The sequence below is a fragment of the Merops nubicus genome, unplaced genomic scaffold, assembly GCF_000691845.1.
Source record: "Merops nubicus isolate BGI_N331 unplaced genomic scaffold, ASM69184v1 scaffold21571, whole genome shotgun sequence".
In the NCBI taxonomy this organism is placed as follows: domain Eukaryota; kingdom Metazoa; phylum Chordata; class Aves; order Coraciiformes; family Meropidae; genus Merops; species Merops nubicus.
In genome coordinates, this window is record NW_008586507.1 from 1 (window position 1) to 26,093 (window position 26,093).

The 26,093-nt window shown below is 42.8% G+C and overlaps 1 protein-coding gene across 1 annotated transcript in view; it reads left to right on the plus strand.

Moving 5' to 3' along the window:
- Positions 1–2,145: 2,145 nt before the first annotated feature.
- C2CD2 (C2 calcium-dependent domain containing 2) overlaps positions 2,146–26,093 on the plus strand; it is a gene marked incomplete at its 5' end in the record, with an annotated part of 33,618 nt that continues 9,670 nt past the window's right edge. Inside the window, 8 exons of the mRNA XM_008948684.1 lie at positions 2,146–2,244; positions 13,057–13,176; positions 13,595–13,696; positions 17,412–17,534; positions 17,833–17,953; positions 20,830–20,938; positions 23,374–23,435; positions 25,740–25,879. Coding sequence (XP_008946932.1) covers positions 2,146–2,244; positions 13,057–13,176; positions 13,595–13,696; positions 17,412–17,534; positions 17,833–17,953; positions 20,830–20,938; positions 23,374–23,435; positions 25,740–25,879 — 876 coding nt within the window. The remainder of the gene's footprint in view (positions 2,245–13,056; positions 13,177–13,594; positions 13,697–17,411; positions 17,535–17,832; positions 17,954–20,829; positions 20,939–23,373; positions 23,436–25,739; positions 25,880–26,093) is intronic.

Below are 26,093 nucleotides of genomic sequence, written 5' to 3' on the forward strand. Positions count from 1 at the left end.
GAGACACCGGGACTTGCTCCGAAGGGACGTCGGAGTGTCGACGGCACGGTGCTGACAGCGCCTGCCGGTCTGGTACTGCCGCTCCATGTGTTTCTCTGGGTGTGTGTGTCTGTGCATTTGTGCATTTCTGTGTGCATATATGTATGCATTTAAATGTTGCTCTGTGTGTAGATGTGTGCATATGTATGTGTACATGAGTGTATATATAGGCGTATGTATCTACCTGTGTATATGTGCGTGCACCCATGTGTGCCTGTGTATATGTTTGCTCGCGTGTATTTCTATACCTCTGTAAACGTTTGGTAGCTGCTTGGCAGGAGTTTGCAGGAAGGAGCTGGCCAGAGGCACAAAGTGGAGGCACTGGTGGGAGCAGAGGAGGACAGGGAGGAAAATTGTGACCTCCGTGGCCCCTGGCAGGGGTTTGCACCTCCGATAACATTGTTCAGGCGGGGGGAGAAGGAAACAATGGAAACTTCCTGACCTGGGCGCCGGCACAGGGCCTGCAGACTGTCCTTCGGCAAATAACTCCTAGAGCTGGGCTTCCCTCATGTTGTTTTAGGCCACGCTTAACCTGTGTGTGTGTCACTAATGGTGAAGACTGGTGTCCTCCAGACAGACGTGGCATAGTGGGCTTTGTAGGTTTTGGTCAGTTTGCCTTTAACGTAGGTCAAGTAAGATGTGCAAAAGGTGGCATGCCTTACTGGCCCTACCTACCCTTCTTGCAATGGGCCCAGTGTTGGCATCTTGCTTGTTGGGTTCTAGTGGTATGCCCAGGTCTAAGAGGCAAGGAGGTCAGGTGAGGCCGTGGCAACCTCATTCACTGTTCCCGAGGTCTGAACGCATGCTGTGTCATTAGAAAACGCCGAGGCTAAACTGTCCTAGGAGGCGGCATCTACCCAGGTCTCCAAATTTGTGTGCAGCCCTCTGCCTAGGTCTAGGAGCTTTCTTTCCTGGCATACTCAGCATGCTTTCTTCATAGAATCATATAATGGTTTGGGTTGGAAGGGACCTTAAAGATCATCTAGTTCCAGCCCCCTCCCCCCACGTCTTCTTACATGTCAGGGCCAGGCTCGGGGAGAAGGGAGAGCGGGCGACACGTGTTTGTGAAAGATAATGAAAACAGCTTAACACTTTCCAGACATCATTGTAAGTTTGGGCAGCAGCAAGAAAATGCTTTGTCTGCCTTCACAGTGCAATTGAGAAAACCATGGGTTGTGCTAAGAAACAAAAGTTTGCCTTGCACTTGGAGAGCCCAGACAGCTTGGGCAGAGGTGCAGAGAACTGAAAGTAATAAGGAACAAGTGGCAGCTTCCTGTCCCTGACCAGAGGCCAAAACCACTTTGCCAGGGCACTCGCACTCTCCATCCTTGGGTGAGCAGATGGAGCTGCCTCTTGCCATGAGTTCACTGCTTGGCACTGCAGCGTGTGGTGTCGCTCCCGCTGTCAGGCTCCCAAAACGATGCCAGCAGCGCACAGCTGATGAGATTGCTGCGTGCAAAACACCCTCGGGTGACGAGGGAAGCGGCGCTGACCGCTCGGTGTGGGTAGCAGGTGGAGAATGCAGGTGCTGATGCCTCTCGGAGTATGACCTCACTGCCAAAACAGGTGTACGCTGTCTGTTCCTTCCTGTGCTGTCTGTGTGAAGAGGGAGTAGCTGTCATCACTGCCTACCATCGCACACAAGGAAGGACTGGGGAGGGGAAGTCTTCTTTCTTCCCCTCTGCCAGATATTATTTGGGGTTTCTTAGTTTCAGTGTAGCCTAGTGCAGTACTATTAGGCCAAAGCAAAAACACCTTTTAAAACTACAGCACCAATTAATCCTTTCTCCAGAAGAGCAGTTTCAGTGAACTCTGTCGCTGCTCATGGACTTCGCTCTGCTCTGTGTCTGTGCTGTGTACCTTGATATTCTGCTGCAAAGAAAGATGGGTTATGATTAGGCTCGTAGTTATGCCCTAAGTATAGGTTTTCAGGCTCTACCCTATATTATGTAGTGAGGTGTCGTGCAATTAATACATGCAGGTTTTGACATACATTTGCAATTCTATATCCGGTTCTTCCAGGAACTTCACTGGCAGTGCATCTTTATCATTTGTTTCCAAGCAATGGGTTCATCACCTAACAGCGCTTCTTTCTTTTTCCTATAGGATTCACAATTGCTTACATTTGAGGAAGATGACCCACCAGAACCACTTGAGCTAGCTGTTAAACAAGTCGTTAGTGTTGTAAAGTCAGCTGAAGAGAAGGTAAACTTCAGTTTTGTTTTGTTTCAGTGGGCTTTTGGGCAGAAATGCTAACTTTTGTTATTAACATCAGCAGGAGTTTCATTTGTCAACACTTCTGTACCCTTGAACTGAGTTTGTTGAGGCTGGTAAGAGGCTGTCTCTCTAATGAACCTGTGCAAACTTTGCATGGATTCACTTCTTTTGCAAGTCATAAGCAGAATGTGCTCTGGGGCTTCCACCAAATGAACAATAACCAGGATTATGCCAAGTTCATAGGTACACCTTAAACGAACTCAAACAGCAGCCCTTTCCTCCCACCCCCACAGTCAGTACAATGGTTCCCTGTCCTGTGGCTGAAGTGTGGGGTGGGGACTTCATGCAGAAGGAAAGGAACACTTCTCCTCTGGGACAGGAAAACATCTTTGCCTCTTGCTGTTTGTGTGCCTGATTACAGGTCTGCTTTGTAAATCAGAGCTGTGTAAGGATCAGTGGAACAGGAGCAAAGTCCCGAGGGTGAAATCTTGGTTCTATGGAAACCTGTATTCTGTGAGGAGCGAAAGGTCTTTTTCTTCTTCTCCCACCCCATCCACTAGGGAGAGGTTTAGTGCATCTAGAACCAAAATAAGGCAGAATGTGACTCTTAGAACAGAGTAAAAATGCATTCAGAGGAAAAAAAAAATTACGTATGTGTGCCTGTTAGCAATGATAGCTTCTGCATTTTTATCCTAGTGACTATAACTACTATTCATATCTGAACAGGTGCTCAGCTTTAGGTGCTTGCATCAAATTAGCCTAATGGTTTTCTTCCAGTTTTGCTTTGTCATTTTGGCTTGCTTGTCTGATTTAGATGTTAAACAGCTCTACTATGATTCCTTTGAAAACTATGCTTGCTTATCTACCTGATACACAACTTAGAGGCACACCCTGATTAGTGGCAGCTGGGGACTGCCAACGTGCAAAGTTGTTTGTGCACTTGTTCTCACTCTCTTTCTTTTTTTTTTTTTTTTTGCCTCCCCCTTTTTTCTCCACCCCCTCCACAATGGTCCCTGCCTCAGCAGTGGGTCTAAAGAGACTGGAGTTAGTAGGGCTGTAGAGTTTGCAGTAGTGTTACTCTGTGCTGCTGGAGGACACCACAGTGGGGAATTGCAAGGAGAGGGCAAAAAGCTAGGGCTAGAAGCAGTGTGCTGTATGTGTGAAGACAGCAACTGAGGGAGATCTGCTACAAATAAAAGCTAGTGACTGACTAACAGCACAAAAAACAAGTGTCTTGCAGTGCAGTGTGTAAAAACATTGCTGGAAGACGGGCAGGGCTGCAAATGTCTTTGCATGGGAGATGGCCAGGAGGTTTGGGTCTGCTGGCTACCTTTGTCCCATGCCAGAAGTTCAGCAAGGGTCTGTGGAGCCATCTCTGTGCTTGGAGTACTGTGCCTGTGGCTGGGCCATGATGAGAGCAGCATCTCAGGGCTGAAACCCATCTTGCCTGCATCCAGAACCAAAGCACAATGCTACAGTCCTTTATTTCCCTGAAGTCACGTTGTACCACTGGGAGCATCTCTGCTGCAGTCCCTGCTTAACTGCTGTGCTGCTTAGCTTGAGGATTCTGACTGCCATAGCAGCAACCTAAGTTAGCACCTGTGGCGCTTGGGCAGCAGAAAGCAGCAAGTGCTGGCTCCATGGCAGCCTAAGCCTGGGGAACTGCTCGCTGCTGTGCTCTTGCTTTCCTCTACCTGTAGTTTTGCAGTCCAGCACTCTCCCTTGTGCAGTCTCTGGTCCTTGTCTGACCTTGGGTTGAGGCATTTCAGTATGTTAATCGAGCTGCTATACCGCAGCCAGCAATCTAATGTGGTTTCGCAGCAGCTTAAACCAATATAAGCACATTTTAAAATGTATTGGATTAAAACAGGTTTGCTTACGTAAACTGGTTGTTCGGAACTGCCCCAAAACCCATTTCCATAATCTTGTGCATAGCTGCTGGAGAAGTTTTTCTGAATTATTATTACTCCTTCAGTTAAGGTACAACCTGAATATTTATTCAGATTTCAGCGTATAATAACCTTAAAGTGACACTCTGGTAGCTACTTTCCCTCCTTCCTTATATGCATACCTTTCTCTAAACACCTTGGGAGTTCTCTCACACAGTAATTGTCTCTCTTACATACTCCTCAGGTCATACCAAGGGTCCAAAGGTTTGGGGTTTTGTGGTGTTTTTCTCCCTCCCCCGCCTTGCTCTGCAAACTCTTAATCTTTGCATATGAAATTGAAATGTCTCTCTGCAGCTTGTCCAAACTCAAACTTGTGATAAGTGTTTGTAACTAACTACTGGTGTGACTGGCTATGAATGTAGTTTGTGACCATATGTTGCATGTTTATCAACACTGTAGCACCGTGCAGAGCTCTGCACTTCCCTGTGGCATCAGCTGGCACAAGACTTTTTTTCTGCAACCGGTGCAACATGCTCCTTTACATGTGATCTCTGTGGCAAGAGCGTGTAGGTGCCTTGGTTCAGCAGCCAGGCTTGATTTATTGCATGTCATTTCAAATACGTATTTGACCTTGCATCAGAGAGGTTGTGGTCATCAAAGGGACTGGAGGATTGAGGGCAAGAGATCAAAATAGCAATAAGCATGGGATGTGTAATACTTTAATGCAGCTGTATGCTGATAGGGCCCTATGGTATGTCTTTTGTGCTGGGTGGTCCTCTGTCCTCTTGATTGCTGGGCCATGGAGCACAGCCAGGTGATGAGCCTGCCTGGTGCTGGGAGCGAGCCTCCTCCCTGGGAAGTCTTGCTCTGAAACAATAGGGGCTTGCCAGCCAGACTGTAATTATTATATTGCTACTGACATCCCTGTTTATGATCAGGACACACGCTGACACGTGCAGTCTTTAGGTATAAACATATTGTCCTTGTGTTGAAGAAGCTGAAAGCTGTAAAATCGGTGTATGCTCCACAGTGCAGTGCTGTAGACATGGCTGGGGAAGCTGCTGGTTGTCAGCTTGGCCATGGCCATTGTCATAGGGACAGAGCTGCTCTGTGACTGAAGGTTACACCACACTGCTTCTTGACAAAGCCTCTATTTATATGTCGCCTTCACTCCAGTTTTGGGCCAGAGCCTAAATATATAGAATGAAGTGGCCTGTTTTCATTGTGTGTTGTTGGTTGTTTTATTTCAATAAAGTAAACATTAAGAATATTCTTAGCTAATTCTGCCAACCTTTCCATTACTGCAGTCTGTTTCCAGAGGCTTTGAACTTCACAGCAAAGGCAACAAAAAAGACATTTCTCTTGCTGGGGACTTGGCACAGAGCGTTTGGATGGAGCAGGCTACAGCAGAAGTCTCTGTTCTTTTCATGCTTTACGCTTAAACAGAAAGGGATAAGATGCCTTCAGAGTGACATTCCTTTAATGAGTGTTAATAAGTTGCTATACAAGGAATCTGTGTCTTGGATCACAACAGGCAGCAGGAAATTTGAAAGCTTCATGTTAATTTTTGCATGATGAATCTTGCTAAGGGAAATGGTAGAGAGAAAGGAGGACTGTTCTGCAGCTTGTGAGAGGTCCTGTTTTCTGATGAGCTGTGCATCATGCCCAAAGAGGCCTTATTCACCCACATGGCTGCCGTAGCTTCGTCTTGGTATCCCTTTGTTTGCAGACACCCTGCTGCGAGCTGGCAGCCTGTGTTCATGCTACACTGGGGCATGGGGGCTTCCAGTTCCACTTGCTCTGAAGCAGGTGGAGATGTTGTGCAGCAAAGGCTGGTTGCTGCTCTGGGAAAGACTGGTTTCTTGGCACTGTTACAATACTAATTGGGATCGTTCCTAGTTACGTACATGTGTTTTTCTGATTATTTTTGGTGGAATGAATTGCTCTGACCATCGTGTAAGGTTCCTATTGTCTTTTAACTCCCTGTTTTGCTTGAAAAGCTGTCCTGGAGCTTTACTGATTTAATGACTGGGTTTTTTTTACAAGCCTGTGTGGAATCATAGCCCATGCAGCTTTTTTTTGCTTTTCTTCCTTGTTTTTTTTTTAGTTCCTGTACTAGTATAAACCTTTATCCTTAATGTATTTCCTTTTCTTCTATAGTATTTGCTGTCAGTAAATATATTGTGAAGGAATTACATTTCTTTACAGCCTTTGTTTATCTTTGCTAAATAAGTTGTTCCTTAAGGCTCATTTCACAATGTGTTCCTGCCTCGTAAGTCCCTCCCATGCACCCTGCATTCCCTGCAGCAGCTCTGGTTAAATCCATTTGCTTGAACTTGATGGGTGAAGTGACACATAGCCCTACTGGTGAGGCCTCACTGTGCAAGGAGATTACTGCTTCCTTCTGTCTCTGAAAGTACTTTCTTGATGTGTTTTAGGCTTGCAATCTACCTTTCCCTTGGCTACTTCATGCTGTGACTGACTTGATGCATCCAGGTCTCTCTTCCTTTGGTGTTTTTCCAGTGACAGTATTTGTTGGTTCTCATACACACACGCCATGTATTTTGAATTGCATTTCTCTTCTAGTCTCCAAGGGGTTTCAGCTCTTCTGTGTGGTGTCCTAATCTTCCTTTATATTGCTGCTTCCCAGCTTGCTTTGCTCAGCATCACACTTCCTTTAAGATTTCTCTGATGGATTTTGGATGTTAGCTATGCAATAGGGTTGGTGCCTGTCTGGCTCCTTTGTAGCTTGCCTCCATCTTCACTTCCCTTCTCACTGTACTGTCCTCTCCTTTTCAAATACAACCCTGTTCACCCTAACATGGGAATGGTGGAGTATAAGCTTAATTATCACTGGGGTGACGCTACTAAAATAGACAAGGCAACATAATGTCTCTAACCTACTTGAAAACTGAATGTCTTGTTGAAGGGAAGACATTGAGAGTGGGGGTTTGTTTGCTTCAAAGGGGATAATACTGGTTTTGGCACTGTCAGGTAGCCTGCCTGTTTACCTGCTGCTACTGCAGATGTCTGTGGGCCTCCTATAGGCTTTTGCCACGTCTGCCACCTTGGTGCAGGGGCTGGGGATGCCTTAGCACCTCAATGGCACAATGTGTCTGTGTCTCTTAAACTGAATCTCTTTTCAGACTACTGCAGCACAAGCTGGCAAACTTCTCCTGTGTTTTGTATTCTGTATTTTATTGTATTCTGTTGGTCTCCATGTCTTCAGCTATGTCATCTCAGATGGTTTGTAAAGACTTGTGTGTTAATGAAGTCAAGATAATAAGCTATTTCTGGTATTTATTTTTTCCTCCTTCTTAAATACAAATACTTCCTCCTGTCCTTGCATCACTTGATACTCACTTAACTTGATAGGTGGATTGAAAACTCTTCCTGTCCTGTCTCCTTGTATTCCCTGCTTGTTTGTTTTATCCCTCCTCCCTTTTTTTTTTTTCACTTTTTTGAACTTGTATATCTGTCAGTCTCAAGGGAGTGGATAAACCCAAGTTTCACTGGCTTCTGCTTTGTTTCTTTTCATGGTTTGGTGAAAGAACAGGTCAGGCCTGTCCACTAGACCTATAACAGACACTCTCTGTTAACCCCTTTGCCCTTCAAAATTGGAAGAGAAACTTATGGATTGGAAAAGAAAACTAATACATATAAAACCAGTAATGGACCCAACCCCTCTGATGGCAGCTACTTCACCATCACCCCTGGTGTGTGGAGCAGGCACTGGGGGAGTCCCAGACTAGACTCAGTGGCAGATGGGAGCTGGATTCTGGAACTGGAGTCAGGAATCCATGGATTGGGATTGAAAGAAGAATGGACAGAGACCTTCTCAAACACTGGCCATTAGAGACCTTGACCCTCAGCTTCACACTGAATATGACGTCCATGGGATGAAATACCTCACTGGTCAGTTTAGGGTCACCTGCCCTGGCCACTCCTCCCTGCAGGGGCAGCCTTTTACTTTCTGCACCCCCAGCATGGCACACAAGATTTAACAGTGACCTCAGTCTGCACAGAAGCAAGTATAAGCAAGAGTCTTTCTGCACACCAGTCCTTGATAGTCACTGTAAACATCAAGCATTATCACTGCTAGAGGCAGACACCATCTGCAAAAATCTGCTGTTATCTTCAGAAAGTGCAGTTACTTAGAAGAGACTGAGCTGAAAAGTACAATCACTGAACAGAATTAGTTCTGTTTTAACTCAAACCAGGACATTTCTGTTGCTGACATGGTAACTCTGTCTCTCCTGCACTCATTCCATCACTCACTCTGCCTTCACCCTCGTGTTTACCTTCATTTCGGAAAACTTGTCTGGTGTCATCTCATTATATTTGCAGGGACATTCACTTTGATACCAGCTTCTAAAAATTTATTTGTAGCTGTGCCTGGATTAGATGTTGCATTGCTCTTCTCTCCTTCAGTTTGTGTGTGTCCCTTAGTGAGCTGCTTGAGTAAAAAGGGAGTGGTGAATAAGCTGGAGAAACCCACTTAAGAACTTAATGCATAGGCTCTGGTACCCAAGGAAGTTCCTGTACTTCTCCTTCTGAACAGCTGAGTGTTACAACTATCAAAAGGCAGAAGTTTCTGACTGGAAAATTTTCTTACAGGGAGGTTTTAAGCTGAGCACACAAACTCTCTGTGTGGCCATTGGAAAGATAAGTTTTCTGTACCAAAATTAGAAGCTGCCTTCTCAGAGTAGTACTCCAAAACAAACAGGGAAAATTGTAGGTGTCCTAAATCTAATAGTGTACTGGTTCCTACAGTTTGAGGTCAAGGCAGCTTTCACTGTGGGTGCTTCATGGTGTATACTCATTTCCTTGTGAAAATGTTAAAGATTTGCATTACCTACGTGCTACAGAGTAACCTCAAGTAACCTGCTCTTTCTAGAAATAAATAACAAGTGCAGCAAAACTGATTTCCTTCCAGAAAAAAAAAAAAAAAAAAGGCAGCAAAGGCCTGTAATGCTGAGGGTTTTACACATACACATGACATGGTGAGGGCCTGGGGAAGGTGAAGATGACCTTCCCTGGCAGGCTTGTTAGAACTTTCCCCTGGAGTCATGGCCCTTTCTCCCTTGGCCACGGGAAGAAGCCTGCTGCTGCACACACGTGGAGAAGGGAGGGAGGAGTAAGGAGAAGGCCGTATGTAATACGTGAATTGGTGACATGCCAGTGCCAAAACTGAAGCCTCAAGGCAAGAGGACACCACGTGTGAGGAGCGTTCCAGTGCTCCGTGAGATGAAGTGGCTTTTGCTGCTGCGTCAGGAAGGAAAGAAACTGAAGTTTTGCAGCTCTCTTTAGGGGAACTGCAAAGGGAAAAGGTCAAGATGTAGAGAAGGAGGACAAAGCAGGGGGAAGGGATTTAATAGCTGTGGGTACACGAGTTTTGCCACAGCAGCTCACCCACATCATGGGCTAGTGTGGTCAGGGATGCAGGCAGGTGACAGGGAGGCTGGAGGGTGTTGAGAGGATAGCAGAAATAACCTTGGCTTAGGGGTGATCAAGTGCCAGGAGTTTGCTGGGTCTGGGGAGGAATGGCAGGGGCCTGAGGAGGAGCAGAGGTATAGCCTTGCCAGCAAAGTAACCTGAGGAAGTGATGGGAACCCTCAGGAGATCCATGAAGTGCATGGATCACATTATCTTATCACCTTAGCTGATGATAGGGTGTTTGTGCTGGGGAACACTAGAGCTATGGAGGTGCCACAGGGGAGAAAATACCTTGGTCCTGCTGGTAGAAGAGTCCTGGTTTCTTTGTGCTGCTACTTAACCTCACCCATTTCTACTAATTTAGGAGGTCTTGCTTGTTGAGAGAGAAGGTAACAAAAGATCTGGGGTGTGACCCCTTTGGAAATCCAGAATCCAGTTGTGCGGTGGTGCAAGGGCTTAATTTTTCATGAGCAGTTAGTTCCAGAAGTGACTGGTTTTCTAGACTATAAACCACAAAGTGTTGATGACTGGGGATGCCCCTGGTAAGGAGGGGTGGGGGTGAGAGATGAGGAAGATAAACGGAGTTGAACAGCAGCTACACTTTCATCAGTCCAGGTGCTACTGTTTTCTTGTGAACATCTTCCTCTTCCTCTCTGCTGTTGACCAGAAAGTTGCCTGATCCTCCCTTCTCCTGCTCTTCATCTGTGCAGAGAAAATGAATTTGAAGAAGCAGGTTGGATGGGGGCATGGAAGAAGAGGAGTGTGAACATAGGAAGCTTCAGGATTTTTCTTCATGTGACTGTTCTGGGGAAAATGGCCTCCATATTTCTGTTCTGATCTATCAAAATCAGCTGCTACTCTTCTAAAGGAATGGCACTTAAAAAAAGGGAAGCGGTAGATGCAGTCCCTTTAATCAACTTCTTACCACTTGTGGCAGCATCTTGGAAGAAAACAGAATTGCTTTCTTTTCAAATTCTAGCCCAGAATTCAACTTCTCTCAGTGTTCTGACTCCGTAATCCATCCTGCTCCCAGAACAAAGCAATTCACCTGATACGAAGACATATTAGTTTCCATTAACAAATGGAACCACTCCTTTTTCTGATTGGATTAAAAATTAAGAGACCTCTGTGCCTGGAGATCACAGTTGTTTTAGTAAAAGTGAGTGGAGAAGGGGATTAGGACTTGGTAGATATCTTTGGCAAAAAATAATTTAGTTGAGACTAAAAGCCCAAACCCTACTGATCTGGGCTCCTAAACTAAAGGTAGAAGTATTAAAAAAAAACAAAACCAAACAAAACAAACAAACAAACAAAACCACTTAGGATCTCTTGACAAGTTGTGTAGAAAAAAAGAGTGAAAGTTCCACCACTTGCAGTGTGGCACGTAAACTCATCTACCAACTCTCCTGCCACTCCACTTTTTATTTTTTTTTATTTTTTATTTTTTTAGTAATAATCGACCACATACCTAGCAGCCTTTGCTATAAGACATCCAGAAATTCCAGATGAATGGCTCCACATCACATGTGTAGCAAGTCTGACTTGTTCTGAATGTGCTGAATGAAATGTGCATGGATGATAAACCACTGCATTTAGGGCATGCAAGTGTCAGCAGCTTGCGCATCAGACCTGTCCTTTTCCTTCCTCTGCCCTCAAAAGAGAGGGGAGAACCCATTCATTTCTGAAGTCTTTAAAGAGCCACCATGCCAATCCATCCTTCTGAATGAAAGAAGTGATTCTGTGTTTCAACTCAACTACAAGTAAAATAAGCAGTTGAGCTCTTTGGTCTTGTTAGCTGTTAAAAATGCATAAAAAGCCTTTATGCTATATCATAATAGTGGGTGTTCATATTCATTATGTGGTATTAAGAGTCATAAATCACTTCTGAACAAATTTAGTCTTTGGGGAAGGGGAGAGGTCAGGGAAACTGATTTGTCCACTTCTGAACTAGAATTTTCAGAAGACAAACCTAAAAAGGTAAATCTTGTTGCATGTAGGTATGGTTGCAGTTTTTATTTGCCATGTCCACCCCCTCCCCCATCTCCTGTGTAATTAAGTCTCTACCTTAATGGATGTACTCTGAAGCCCTTGATAATGCTCTGGTCCTTCTTAAAATGTGTGCTACAGAGCCCAGGGAGATTGACTATATTTAAGGAGAGACTGATAACGATCTTCCGGAAGGTACATGATTTGTTTTAAAGCCTTCAGCTTTAGTTCCAGTGCCCAGAAGTGAAGCAATAAGTGCACAAACATAATGTAATAGTATACATGCAGAGCTTCCATCAAACAAATCTTGCAGTGAATTATTTGTCTGCACACTGCATTAACATGGTTTAACTTTGCCTGCCTCACTCTAAGGAGGGCTCAGCTATCCTTTCCAATGACAGAGCTATGGGGACAGTAACTACAGAGGGACAATTACAAGCAGCTGTCTCCAACCAGCAGAAGTGTTTGCAGAGTGAACTTCTCTCTCTGGTGTAACGAGTGATTTCTGACTTGTGTGCCTGGGGCTTTCCTGGGCTGCCAGGCACTTTCTGCACACTCCAGGGATTTTGCATGGCAGCCCCGGCACCTCAATCGGCTTGCAGAGAAGGGAGAGGAAAAAACATTCAATGCTTGTAAACTCTGTGTGATAACAAATTAAATTACTAGTCATAAAAGTGAAGGAGTGTACTCAACGAAGTATGTTGCAGTCAAGTGGCGTGCAAACTAGTCCCAGACGTTTAGCTTTGTCACCAAATTTTAGGGCCTTTCTTTGTTTAGTCAAATATTCAAATAAACTTTTACAGGCTTCTGCCCCTCCCTACCCCAGTGGGAGCTGGAATTACTCAGACAAAATCCTCTTCTGCAGCAACAGGGTTATATTTAAGTTTCACATTTGTAGGAGACAACTAAAACAAATTTTGTTTGGTAAAACGAGCTGTCCTATCACAGGCTACTAAGTTCAGAGCAGAAGAGGAAGAACAACAAAATTCTTTGTCTTCCTGGTGCAAAATAGTAGTCTTTAAGCTTTTAATATATAGATCACGAAGTTTTTGTCAGGTGAAGAGTTACTTTTGTATTGGATAACAATAGAAAAGGAATTTTGGAAAATAGCAGAATTTCATGTCCATTAATTAAATAAATTAGGGGTGCATTAAAATATGCATTAAAAATAGCTCAGAAATTGCTTCAGCTCCTGAACTAAAATGTCAGCTCTTCTGTCTGTTTTTTTCCCCTCTTTTGGAGACAATATTGTGTGTACAAATTAAATTCTGTGTCCACAACTGTGTTTTTTAGAAGTGAGTGTACAGAAAGAGGTAGGATGTTGATGAAACTGCTTGGAAATCTCCCATGTATGAAATTCAGCATAATTCTAGTAGCTTGAAGTCCTTCCTTTTCTTAGTTCCTTTCTTGCCTTTACCAAGCCTTCTTCTGAAGACTAATTTGGTATTCCTTTCCTTTGTCTCCCCACTGTCCCTCTTCTTTTCTGTAGGTGGTTTCTTGCAATGTTGTGGGAGATTCTGTGAAATTTGTTGTCACCGTCTCACGTACTTCACCTGGAGCTGCAGAAGCTCAGTCTTACAGCGTGAAACTGTCTCCACTCCACTTGCAGGTAAAGTGTTGAGTTGTTCTCCCTCTTCTTTTTGTAAAGTCTTATCCCACATCTGAGCTGAACCTCTTGTTTCCAAAGTGCATAAAAACTCATGTTAACTCTGATGATATGTTTAATAATATTACAGTTTCCCTCTGAGGCTAGTGGTAAATTCATAATTTATCCTGTCTCTTCAGGAGACTGTGGATAAATAACACATTGGGTAGACTACTCAGATGTATAGAACAATAATACCCTTTTTTGACTGGCATGCACTCTCAAAGCTTAATGACTTCAGCATTCTTAGACCGTCACTTTGAATTTAGTTGCTCAGAAGCTGGTATCATTCATCCTTTGGCAAGTTTTAGTGTGGAGCTTGGCCTACAATTTCTTTACAGGACACCAGAACACTCTCCAGTAACTGCTTTCCTATCCACAGCTTCAGCTCTATGTGAAAGAAAAAGGAGAAGATGTCAAAGTTGAGTGGTTCCTCATTAACACCAATGAAATCAACTTTGAAATCCAGCCAACACTGCAAGAGGTCAGTCAGTAAATTTTATTCATTGTAACGATAAAGAAGATGGGTTTCCATGCCTTTGATGCAAAACCTAGTGTAATGCTTTGGGTTAGGAGTAGAAGTGTCTTAGAGCTAAGATAGCAGGTAAGGCTGGAGCAAGTTACCTTTCAGTAGTGCTGTCTTGATCTGCTTCAGCGACATCTGCCATGGCTCATCTATGAAAAGTCTACATCTCTCAAATCTAGGAGAATTTCTCAAGTTTACTGAAGAGTTAAAGATAAATCAAGTTTGTATTTGACAGACAAATGACTTGGCAAACATTTTTTTATCTGAATTAAAAGGTGTGAAGAATGTCTGTTTCTAATACTTTCTTTCAGAGCACTTCTAAAATAACAAAAACACCCAATTGTAATGATGTTGCCATCAAAGTTGCCCTTTCTTTAACTTAAATCAATTCTGGTATCTGGCAAATAGTTAAGAAACAGCTCTGAAAAAATAAAACTATTTTAGGAAATGATGGGTTGATGGGTGAGCTAAAAATATCGTGATGCTTTTGGATTTGCAGCTTATCTTAGTATATAAACATTGATTCGTTGGTTTGGGGTTTTTTTTGTTTTTTTTATTGGGACACCCCCTGAAAATATTTCTTCATATTTGAGACTCTCTTCTGCCTTTGACCCTTCACAATTCCATTTTTTTTTTGGCACAAATGTGATTACTTAAACCTTTCTTGCAACACTAGATGATATTTTTTGGGAGCAAGCAAGGATGAACACTTGTGCTTTGTGGAGTTGATTTTCTCGCTGAAGGCCTCATTAAAAAATAGGTTTATTGCATTGTAGAGCTGCTTCTAAAGACCTTTACTGAGTGACGTAGCATCATAATGATTTATTACCATAGTTTTTGTACACAAAAATGTGAAACTCATAACTAAAGATGGACAAGTCTTTTGAAGTGTGTTTTAATGTAGATTTTACCGTGCGCATGTAGCAATGTAAATGACCTTCACGTGTGGGTTGGCATGCTGATTATCCACATATTGGACAGTCATTAAGTACTTAGTGGCAGGTGACTGGTACAGTCACTGGACTTCACAACCTGCTTTTTGAGAGACGCCTGAGTCCATAGCCCCTGTTTTTAAAATGAGTCTGTTAAGATCTTAATAGCTAAGGGCTTTATATTTCACTTTGAAGTTTCCATCAGCACTTAGGGAAGAAAGGAGACAATAAACAACGAGCCAAAACCTGTGAGCAGCCTATAGCTCAGAAATTGCTTCAGCTCCTGAACTTAAACGTCAGCTTTTCTGTCTGTTTTTTTCCCCTCTTTTGGAAACAATATTGTGTGTACAAATAAATACCTTTAATTGCTCACGGTTGTCTATACAGTGGGTTGTCATCAGTCACGCAGGGTGGGCAGACTAACCTTTTCTCTGGTGATAATAGCTGGGTGAACCTGAGTTGCGATTGGCAAGCTGGCTGAGTGGCAGGGCTTGGATTTGCATGTGGTTGTGCTGCTGTGACTATGTGCTGGTGTGCCCCAAGCTGGCCATGGGAGGTGGCTATATGCCTCTAGCCCACGTCAAACCTTATGTAAAATGTGTTGTCTTAAGCATTTTGGGGTTGGCAGTTAAGCCATTGTGGTGTGCCTTAGAGGGTGTTGTGATAGAGCATTATTTTCCAGGTAAGGATGGCTAAAAATGAGGTTGGGCCAACAGGAGACTCTCTAGCCAAACCACTTTCCAAATAGCTATGGAAACATCAGAAAATACCTATGAGTAGAAGTCCAATGACTATTGTTGCTGTTGTTACCATTAAGTAACCAGTGTCAGATTAGGTTGATGGCAGAGCAAGAGGTGGCTGGGATTTTACAGTTTGACTGTTATTTATCAAACAATGTTTAGGTAAGGGCAGGGGAGGGAAATTACCTCTAAAGTAGTGAAAACTAGCCGTGATTGATGTGCTTGTTTAAATAACATAAGTAATGAAATTACTCAACAGTCTAATTTGCTTTAATATTATTTAAAAGTAAAAGAGCATTCTCTGCAAGTTGCGGAAGTGTGCCATGGTGTGAACAAAGCAGAGTGTCTGTGGGACTGGTCAGTGCAGTTGTATGTTTTAAACCGTAGCGACCTGTCATCACAGAGCTTAGGTAAGAAGGCAGTGAAACAGGATTTCTGTACACAACATTCCTGGGTTTTTTATGAAACACTTGGGTGATTGGGAAGGGGCTGTTACTCCAAATGTTTGACCTGTTGTGCAAGCTGCAAGCATACCTTTGGGAGTGCAGAAGTCATTGCATCATCGTTCTCCTACAGCTACGAACTGATTTTGAACTGCTTTTGAAACAACAGTTTGCCTCTTGTGCCAAGAGTTTTCTGTGATAGAAGAGTATGGTGCAAGGTGTCCAGGGTGGCAGAGGAAAGCCTGTGCTCTGCTGCATTCACAGAGATGTGGTTGTTTGAGGCTTGAGCTGTTTGCTGTGTGACTGCACCAGCGTGGGTCAGGTAGCATGGAAATCTAGTGGTGCACAGCCACAGTGTTATCAAGGCAGTCTACCAGGATTAGGCCTTTGGTCCCCTGCTTGATCTCCCTGATGGTGCAAATTTGGTGTCCTTGTCATCAATGTGGCTTGTCTTTGCAGTGGGGCCTTGTTTGTTGACCATGGCAAGCTGGTTGTAGGCATGCTCCTGTCAGACAGCAGCATGCAGAAGGGTACCTTTTTTTCTGCTTTGTGTGCTTATTGCATTCTCCATCTATTCTGCATCTGTAAATCAGTTCACTTTAAAAACCTTGTTCTGTAATCATGTCTGTCAGGTGAGAAAAGACGAATGAGTCCTTTGTTGTTTAGGTCAGATCTTTATCTCCCACTTCAATCTTTTCTTCAGAAAAGAAACTTCACTGAGATTGGTCCTGTGCTGCCTTCAGAGCAGTCGGATCTCAGACTGCCCTTTCTGTGACAGCTTCCTTTAAAAATCCGCTCCCTGTGGGTAACTGAGCAGAAGAGACTCTGAGGAGCACGACAGAGGAAGCAGGCTTCTCCGGGAGTGCAGGGAGGGCAAGGGCAGTTCACCATCCTTACGCACCTTACGGTTAATCCTGTGAAGCCACGTGTGTAAGCAAAATCTATGGTCTGCTCTGATCCCTCAGAGACAGTGGTGCTAAGTGCAGATTGCCGTGAGATTTTTGAATGCATGTATGAGTCAGTCCCCCAGAGGAGCATGACTATCTGTCCATACAGGGAACTTTTCAGCAAGGTTGAAGACCTCCAAGGGGTGCTATAATATTTTTTTCGATGCAGCACAGCATTAGCTTCTCAGCTGTTGCAAGCTGGCCTAAGTCCCATTAAGTCAGTGGAACAGTGCCGATCTGCTTATCTGATGACCTGATCTGCTCTCTCAGTGGGGTGCAAAGCAGTACTAAAACTTTAAAACACCATCATAAGAGATGAACTGTTAATGAAACTTCTGGTTTTGTGGCTAATAGCTGTGCTTTCCCAACTCTCAGAAGAGCAGGTGACTTTTTCAGTGTGTATGTCTAATTTTCCTCTAATGCATAATAAGAAATTGAAGTAATTACTTGCATGATCTCTTGTTGCATTTTGCTGTTACTAAGAGAAACCGTGTCTTTCTCTGACAAAGTTAATATTTGATCGCTTTGGTGATTTAGATACACCAAATTAATTTTTGCCTTAACTAATTCCTTCTGAGTTTTGAGAAGCTTGATTGTTTGTTTCCTCTTAGGGACAGACAGCAGGGACATGTGCAATATCTGAAACTTTCCGAGATGTTTTGAAAACCCTCTTTAGCTCGGTTTCTCCATCTGTAGTGTTGAGTACGAGGCCTACAGATATAAAGGAGGTTCAGGTAAGTCTTATTCCTACCTAAATTTCTTGAGAAATGTCCTTCTGCTTAGTGTTTTTATTAGATGTTCTTGACTCACAAGAGTAAGTTTGACACCATTCTGTGATCAGAAGCAACTGGAACACATCTTTTAAAACAGCATAACCTTCGACAATGGAGGTTTTGTGATCATAACGCCTGTGTGGCTATTTGTTGATGTTTCGCCTCATTACATGTCAGCTTCCCTATATCAATGTGACAGAAGTTAAGTGTTTGGTATCTGCATATGCACTATGTTTCTTGCTCTGTTTGTTTCTCATAGAATGTGCAGAACATAAGCCTTCTCCCCCAGGGCACTAGTCCACCTAAACCTCCAAGGGCTCACGAACTCAAACTGCTGGTGAAGAACATTGGGATAAGCCTAACTGATCACAGTGCTGCAGGTAACATAGCCCATGCCATGCTGCTTCTTGTCAAACTGGGCTGGTTTTTTCTTTCTCCTTTTGGCTGAAGTAATTTGGAAGTCCTGGGTTATGACCTTCTCTCAAAAGGCAACATAAGAAATTGCTGTTCCCTGAGAAACTGACTTGTACAAAATTGTGTATGGTTTTGACTGAAATCCAACTCTCCATTAACTGTTAGCAATTATATTGATTTGCTTCAAAAGAGCTTATTTTTACAGCTGCTTTTTTTTTTACTTTTGAGCAATTTAGTGATTTATCTAAAACTCTCCTCCTCTATGTAAATTCTGCTTAAAGGTGGTGTTTTGCTGTCATGGATTTTTTCCCTGTAACAAAGTACCTCTGTGGGTAGGGGAAGGAGTACCTGTTGCAAATGGAGAATGAAAACAAACAGGAGGTTACAAGGAAATTGCATTCTTGGTTTTGGAAAGAAGAAGCCAGCTTGTCTCACAAGTATTCAGACTTCTTCAAGTGTAGGCACTGATTCAGGCATGAGCAAGCATATTTCAGATTTTGTCAGCGGAAATACAGATTTGAGGCTCTGTTATTGATGGTAATGATTCTGTGACAGTCTTTTTAATGGAAGCTTACGGCTGTTAAATTGGACAAGGCACTAGTTTTGGATAAATATATCCTACTTGCTATACTCCTTTTTTCATTTTGATGTAATAAGATTCTACCCTAACTCTTGCATATTGCCATAACTTTCTGCAGACTGTGGGTTATTTTAACCAAATTATTTTTAAAGCAATTCTAGAACTCTTTACAGTAAAATGCCCTATATAAATAAGACTGGTGGAAACTAGATTGCAGGAAAAATCATTCAGAATTTGTTATAACTCTACAATTTTGTAGTGCAAACTAAACTTTTTAAAAGAGCAGATAATTTTGACTGCCTTTAAAATTCAGGAGATGAGATGAGATACCTTTATGTGCATACAGTGCATACAACAGAAGATTCGTCTTACGGAAAACCACTCTGTCCCCTTGCTGAAAATGAGAGGAAGAGGGGGACAGACAGTTAACATGCTCTACTTTGGGAACCCATATATTGTGACGGAGGGAATTTTGCTGGTTCCCTGGCAACTTGGAGAGTATAAATGCTTTGGAACTGGGCATGAGAAATAAAGCTTCATGTGGGGCTTAGCTAGATCGCTCAAAATCCAGTGGAAATACTGCACAGCTGGGAAGATGCTAGCTTCTGGACATAGCTGCTGCTTGCTGCTAATTATTGTTCCCTTTGTTTTCTTTGGCCTTGTCTAGCAGCAGTAAATAATTGTCCTATTGGAACTCTGAGACTCAATAAGAGTGTGCAGTATTGCAGGCTAACCTGCATAGATAGAGTGCTGGGGAGGGGCTGTTTGTCTTGATTATTATCATGGTATAAATCACGGGTACTAACAGAGATTCTAAGAGCTTGTGGCTTTCCTATAGTTATTTCTTAGTTCAATTGGTGAGTAACCAGTAGCAGAACTGGCCTCTGCTTTTGGGCTGTGCCTATTTTTTTATCTCCTTAGTTTGTGTATGTAAACAAAGATTGCCCTACATTTAGTACTATTTGGTCCAGAGCTTGTCATCCAGGGCAAAAGTGATTTCCGTTGTTAAGGAAAAAATTGTTGATTGTGTACCCTAGGGTGTGCAGGGCAGAAATGCTGAATTAACCTGAGCCGTGTCAGTTGGTCAGTGGCTCCAGGGTAATTTCAGGCAGAGCCATAAAGGCTTTTCTGCGCCAGGCTGCTGAGCACAGTTGGCACCAAAAGCAGACTGCAGAGACATATGGCTGGGCTAACAGAAAACTGCCCCGGGATCATTAACTCAAGCTCAGCTCGCTGTGAAAGAAGCTCAACTACTTACTCCAGGGTTACCTTGGATCCCAAAGAACCTGTGTGTACACAGTGCTTTGTCTCCTCTAATAACCTTGCCAGGTCCAAGCTGCTTCTGTACCCAAGATAGGGCTCATCCACAGCCCTGATGCAGAGGGTAACTGAGAGTTGATGATAGTAAATAGAAACCTAGATTCTTCTGGAGAACTGGAGACAGCATATCTTTTGTTTGCTTTGCCCACAGTCAGTATTGAGCTTTTTTGCTACTTTCTGTTTTTTCTCTTTACTACTATTTTGGAATGCTGGGACTGAAATGATTTCTGATGCTGTGAAAGCCCTACAAAAGAAATCATTTTGAGAAACACATTGTGCAAACTCTTTACCCTTGAAGCAGCAATGTAACTACTCTAGTATGCCAACTTGCCACACTTACCAAATTTCAAGATCAATGTAGAGATAATTCTGCACTAGTACTGTAAAATGCTATGAACTTGTTAAAAACTGCAGTCCCCAAAGCCATTGTAATGAATGCTATGGTCATCATTCACTCACTAGCAGAAAAAGCTTGCTGTCATATCTAAAGAAACCACTGTGACTGTGGCCAATAGGAACACTGAAAACTTTTTTTTTTTTTTTAAACCAGTTAAACCCAGCTTTACTCCCTCCCTGCCCTGCACCCACACCACCACCTCCTTGCTGTTCATTTGGTCTCCCAATACTTTTTGATCTTTTTATGCCTGTGCTGTTTTGCTTCATGCCAGAATTTAAATCTGGTCATCATGTTTCACACTCTCAGTGTAATACAACGTATATCCTGTAGTGCATAAGACAACGATGATGCTGTGTGCCATTAATGTAGACAGGGTACAAACGGAGGGAAGAAATTTATCCTGTTGGAGGTTGAGGAACTGTTTGCAATAGTCTGTTCAGAAGCACAGTATGTAAGGAAGGGAGTTCTTCAATTTCCTTTCAGTAAGTGTGCCTCTTGGTGATGGAATATTAATAACTGGATATTGATTTTTCTTGCCCTTGCAGGCAGCACAAACCTTGCATGTATAATTCAGTTGAATGATCCTATGCAGAAGTTTTCCAGCTCTGTAGCCAAAAATGCTGCAAATCCCTTTTGGAAGGAAGAGTTTATCTTGTAAGTAACTTACCTGCTAAGAATACTTTTGTAGTAAAGCATGTTTTTTACCTATGTGAGGGTTTTGCGGGAAGAATGGCACTTTGAAATACGACCAGCTGGGTGGGCTCAGAGAAATCTGGAGCTGGTAGGGACTTCAGGATATCTAATTACCCTCTGAATGGATATGAGATCAAATAGGTCCCTAGAGCTTCCCTAGTAGATATCTGATTCTAATAGATGACAGCATAACAGGCATAATAAATCACCCTGTGCTTTCATACAGTGCCAGAAAAAGTGTTAGCAAGGTTTTGAAGTCACTTTACCTTGAAAACTGCATTTGAGGAATTCTGATGTCTCTCTCTTCCCTCTCCTGAATGGCAAATGTAAATGTGCAAAATAATTGACCATCTGGAAGAATGGTGACTATGATTAAGAAGGGAGTGTATAACTAGATTTATTTTCTATAGAACAAAAATGGGACTTTTGGGTAGCCTGCATGGTATTCTGTGATTCACACAGCTTCTGTAAACAAGGTCAAAAGTGAGCAGTTCTGAAACTTTCCATTTCTACTTTCTAGCAGCAGAGCAGAAATAACTGGTAGCTTCTATATTGTACAGGTTGAGGAAGGGGGACTCCCTGGTGGTCGGGTGGGTCAGAGGGGTGTTTCTCTAGTGACTTGAAACACGTGCACAGGCAGGTGGAAGCAGCTTCTCAGGGGAGTGGGGTAAAGATGCTGCCATGCAACAAACTGCAGATGCTGCTTTTTGTTTGATGTTGTAGAGCAACACTGAAAAGCCTCACCTTTTTACGTAGTCAAATGGAGATGTGTGCAGCTGTTTATCATCCTGCTGTCAAGTGGAAAATCAGATAGGAAGCTCTCTTCCTTTATTACATGCACACTCCAACAAGTTCTGAAGTATGATTTTTGTTACAAGGACCTACAGTTTTTGTAGAAAGCCACAGATCAGACAAAATTGTTCTGTGACAATGTGCTGCATTGCTACCAAGTCTTAAAGATAATGCCATGTGATTTCTTCTACAACAGAGGAGCAAATAATGCAGTTCTGTGGCAGCTTTCTGTTCTAGAGTATCTCAAAGTGCTTAAGCCACTGGGTCTGTGCACCACTTCAGCCATCTGTTGGTAGAACAGCACCCATGCTCGGTGTTGCAGAGCAGACATGTTCTCAGCTATTTCGGACAGGAAATTTTTCAGAATAATACCCCTTCCAACTGAAAGTGCAGGGGGAGGACAGGCAGGATGTGATTAAGTTGACTGGAATTTGGCCTTGGTGCTAGGGATAATGCTGGGTTTTCCACCGTGTTGGCTGTTTGTCAGAAGTACATGAGGTAAGCTTCGGGACTTTTACAGATGACTTCTACCTTTTCTTTCTTCAAAAACAAAAATACCCAGCAGTCTGAAGACCAGTGTACTGAACACCATGTCAGGCTCTCCTTTAGCTTCATGGGAAGGGCAGCAATAGTAACATCAAGGTGCTGCCTTTCAGGTTTTGGAGGTGCAGGAGAGGGGTGTGAGTGACAGGATAAAGCTTAAAACCTGCTGCATGGGTCATGTCTGACAGCATCTAATGGATGTGGGATACCTGCAAACAAGATGACACCATCCTGAAATGCCAAACATAAAAATGAAATACATATGTATGTGCCCTTAAGCTTTTTGGCAGAGCACCTACTGAGAAGGTTATAAAATCAAATTTTACTGGAAGATTCCTCAGTAGTTACCCAGTTTGCTTCACTGTCTCAGTTGGAGGAAAGGTTTTGTATCTATTGTCTAGTCCACCTTAGGAAGTTCCATGCATGCCAGTTATTCTGCTGGTAATTCATGTGGATTCTGTCACACAGAAACTAGTTCATGTTATCTTGCAGCATCCTTGAGTCTTACTTGCAAGAGTAATACTGTTCTCACATAAACTGTAACTACTTTTATTCACTTGCATTGATCCTGCTTTTGCAGGACACTTTCCCTGCTTTAAGAGGATACCCCACAGCTTTGAATGGGTTATTGGTTGGACCTGCTCCAGAGTTTTGGCTTACAAATTTGATCCTGCCAGGAAGTAATAACTTCTTAGTACTGTGCTGTAGCAGTCGGACTAGGGATCAACATCAGCTTGAAAGGTGGCATTTGTGAGCTCCTGGGGAGAAGAAAAGCCTCTGAAATAACAGGCAATCAAATTTCTGCAATGATGCTGGACAGAAGCAAAGTGTTTCTGCTATGATCTCTTTCATCAGTCTTAGCTGAGGTTAAAAAGGCACTCTGCCAGCAGCCTAGCAGTGCTGCCGGGCGGTGTTGCCTGCTTTGGTTAGCAGGTTGTGCTGCCTGGCTGAGTGTGGGCCAGGAGAAATGTTGGGCATCTGAACGGGAGAGGAGAAAGCCTAAGTGGGAAGGAAAATCTGCTTGCTTGCAAAGACCTAACATGGTTTCATTTACTTCACAGTGAACTAAGTGCCAAATCAAAAGCATTGCAACTGCAAATAGTAGAAGATGGAAAGTTTGATAGTAAGTATTAAAATTGAATTATTTTGCATGATCAGCTCGTGAGCCTTGCTAAATGTTGACATAAGTCCTCTTTTAGTTCTACTCATAGCCAAAAAAGAAACTGTCAGATTTCTGAACGTGCCTTAAAGTGTAGTTTTTTTCTGCTGACCTGTCCCGGGAGTGAAATCAGTAAGCATGGCTCTAGGCAGCCCTGGAGGGAAGAATGGCTGTGAAAGAGGGGGATCAGCTGAAAATAGCCAGCCAAACGTGTACAAAATGGACAGCTTGGGAAAAATTAATAATTTAAGTGTGTGTTCAACTGTCCTCCAATATAGGTTCCAGAGTTGAAATCCATGGAAAAGTGCAGAGTTCTTGGGCAATGCTGAGTAACCTGGATTAAGTGCTCTCTGTGTAGACATCGTTACTTCCAATAGCAATCATGGACAGAAGAGAGAACCTGCTGTTCATGTGTATCTTGTCTTCCTCTGAGTTAAGGTTACAGTGAAACCTTGGGTTTCTTTCTAGACTATCAACATACTGACTCATTCACATGCTGATATCCTAAGTTTTCAGCCTTTTAAACTTATCACAGATTTGCTGTAAGAAGTTTTGGCTCAAAGTTAAGCTTTCCAGGTCTTTCTGTGGCTGAAGGGGAGTCATGGGTGTTAATCCTAAATTCTTGCTTCTCAAACCCCAAAGGCTGCCTAGCAATTACCAGGTATAAACCACAGTAATTCTGATTATATTTGATTAAATATCAAACATGGGGGCTGAAACATTTTTGCTACTTCTTTCTGTTGTTGCAGTTAGCCTTCAGTGGCAAGAAAAGCCCTCCACTGAACTATTTGCACTTGGTTTATTTGGCGAAGCATTACCTTACTAGTGGGGGTAAGAGGTAGGTGGGTGCTGAGACCAGAGTGTGTTGAGGTGTTTGCATGAGCTCTGTAAACTTGCTCCAAATCCTTCATGACTTGGGCTTTATGATGTTTTGCCATCACTTCAATAAATTCTTCTCATATATGCTGTGTGTCATTTAGCTGATACAGAGTTTTGCTGTAGCTATTTCTCAGTGTTTTAGTACTGCCAGTTGCATTCAACTTAGTTCAGGAAAAAGTTTAGTATTGGCCAAAGCTTTTCGTACCCAGTAATTAAAAAACAAATGTGCTTTTACCCTTAGTGTCTTGTGATAGTGTATAAAGGGTTGGCCAGTAATTTATTAGATAAAATAATACTTTATCTAAGCCACTCTTAATAAGTAACATAGCCAAGCAGACTGTGTTTGGGTTTTGATTTTGACTTCCTGTATTTATTTGTATTTTTAATAATCTAGATATACAAAGTTGGTGCAATACCTTGCATATAATCTGAGACTATTTGAGGGACAGGGAAGTCAAATGTGGGGAAATGCTTTAAAAAATTTCTCTGATGTGGATGCTGGTTTTCTGTTTTTAAGAAAGAAATGGGCTCTATATACAGTTAGCAAATGTATATTGTTTCATGCATAAAGTTCAGTCTTGCCTGTACCTGAGCATCTTTAGTAATGGGTCTTTCAAACAATACCTGTAATGTTCCACATTCTACTGAGAGTGTAAGTACCAACCTGATTCTTGAAGAAGATGGTCCTAATTCGTTGCACAGACAATCGTCTTTCCCTGCCCCCCTGCATGTCATCTGCACTACTCTTCTCCCAAACATTTGGATAGAAAACTCAAAGTAGAATTATATTAGTGAGTAGAGAGCTGAGTAATGTGAATATAATGTAGACCTCTACTTGTCTTTGAATTGCACAGAAAAACTAGGATTTCATATCTGAAATCATGCAGAAATTTTGCTGATAGTTCACTCCAGTCCAGTGTAGCTAATAAAGGAGAGGAAGAAGAAAACTGCTCAACTTTCACTAGAGTTCAAATTAAGCAAGAGTATTCTTAATGCTGTACTAGTTTACCAGGAACCCAGAGCATTCTCTGAAAAGAAAGTTGTGATTAATGTATTTTAGAGATTGCTGAAGAACCTCATAGTAGTATTTCTAGATGTTTTCTTTTTCTCAAAGCATTTTACATGTACAGAGAAAAAGTGGCCAGGAATAGTGGCAGATGAGTAGCATTTCATGTCTCCATTCTTCCCTGCTGCACAGTATTAGGCCAGGCTGAGGCATAGTCATGAAATGGAAAGAGAGCTGTGAAAACTGCCGTGTTTCTGCCCCGTGATATAGAGCCAGCTCTTGCAATTAGCTGCCTGTGTTCTTCCCCCTCCCTTCCCCTTCTTGCCTTTAAACATACCGACAGCTCAGATACCTGCTGATTTTGTTGATTTTATTTCTTCTAGGTCCTTTGTCTGCAAAGGTGACTGTACCTCTAGACTTGTTCAGGAAGCAACCTTCTGGGCAGCAGAGCTTTGCATTGAACAGCAAGGCCAATGAGAGCAGCCCAGAGCTGGGGCCCAGGCTGGGAACCATTAGTGCAGAGGTACTGCTGCGTTTGGATGGTCTTATGGTGGATCTTTTACTTTGGGAAGTACTTGTGAATGCTCATCTTATGCTTTGGACTGTCACTTGCAGCACGGTGTGGTTTGTGCCCAAGTTAGAGTAGTGCATTCAGATTGCGTGGTAGCACTTCACACACTATCCCTGTCTATCCAAAGATTCACCAGTTTGAACGTTAGTAAAAGGGCTGAAGGAGT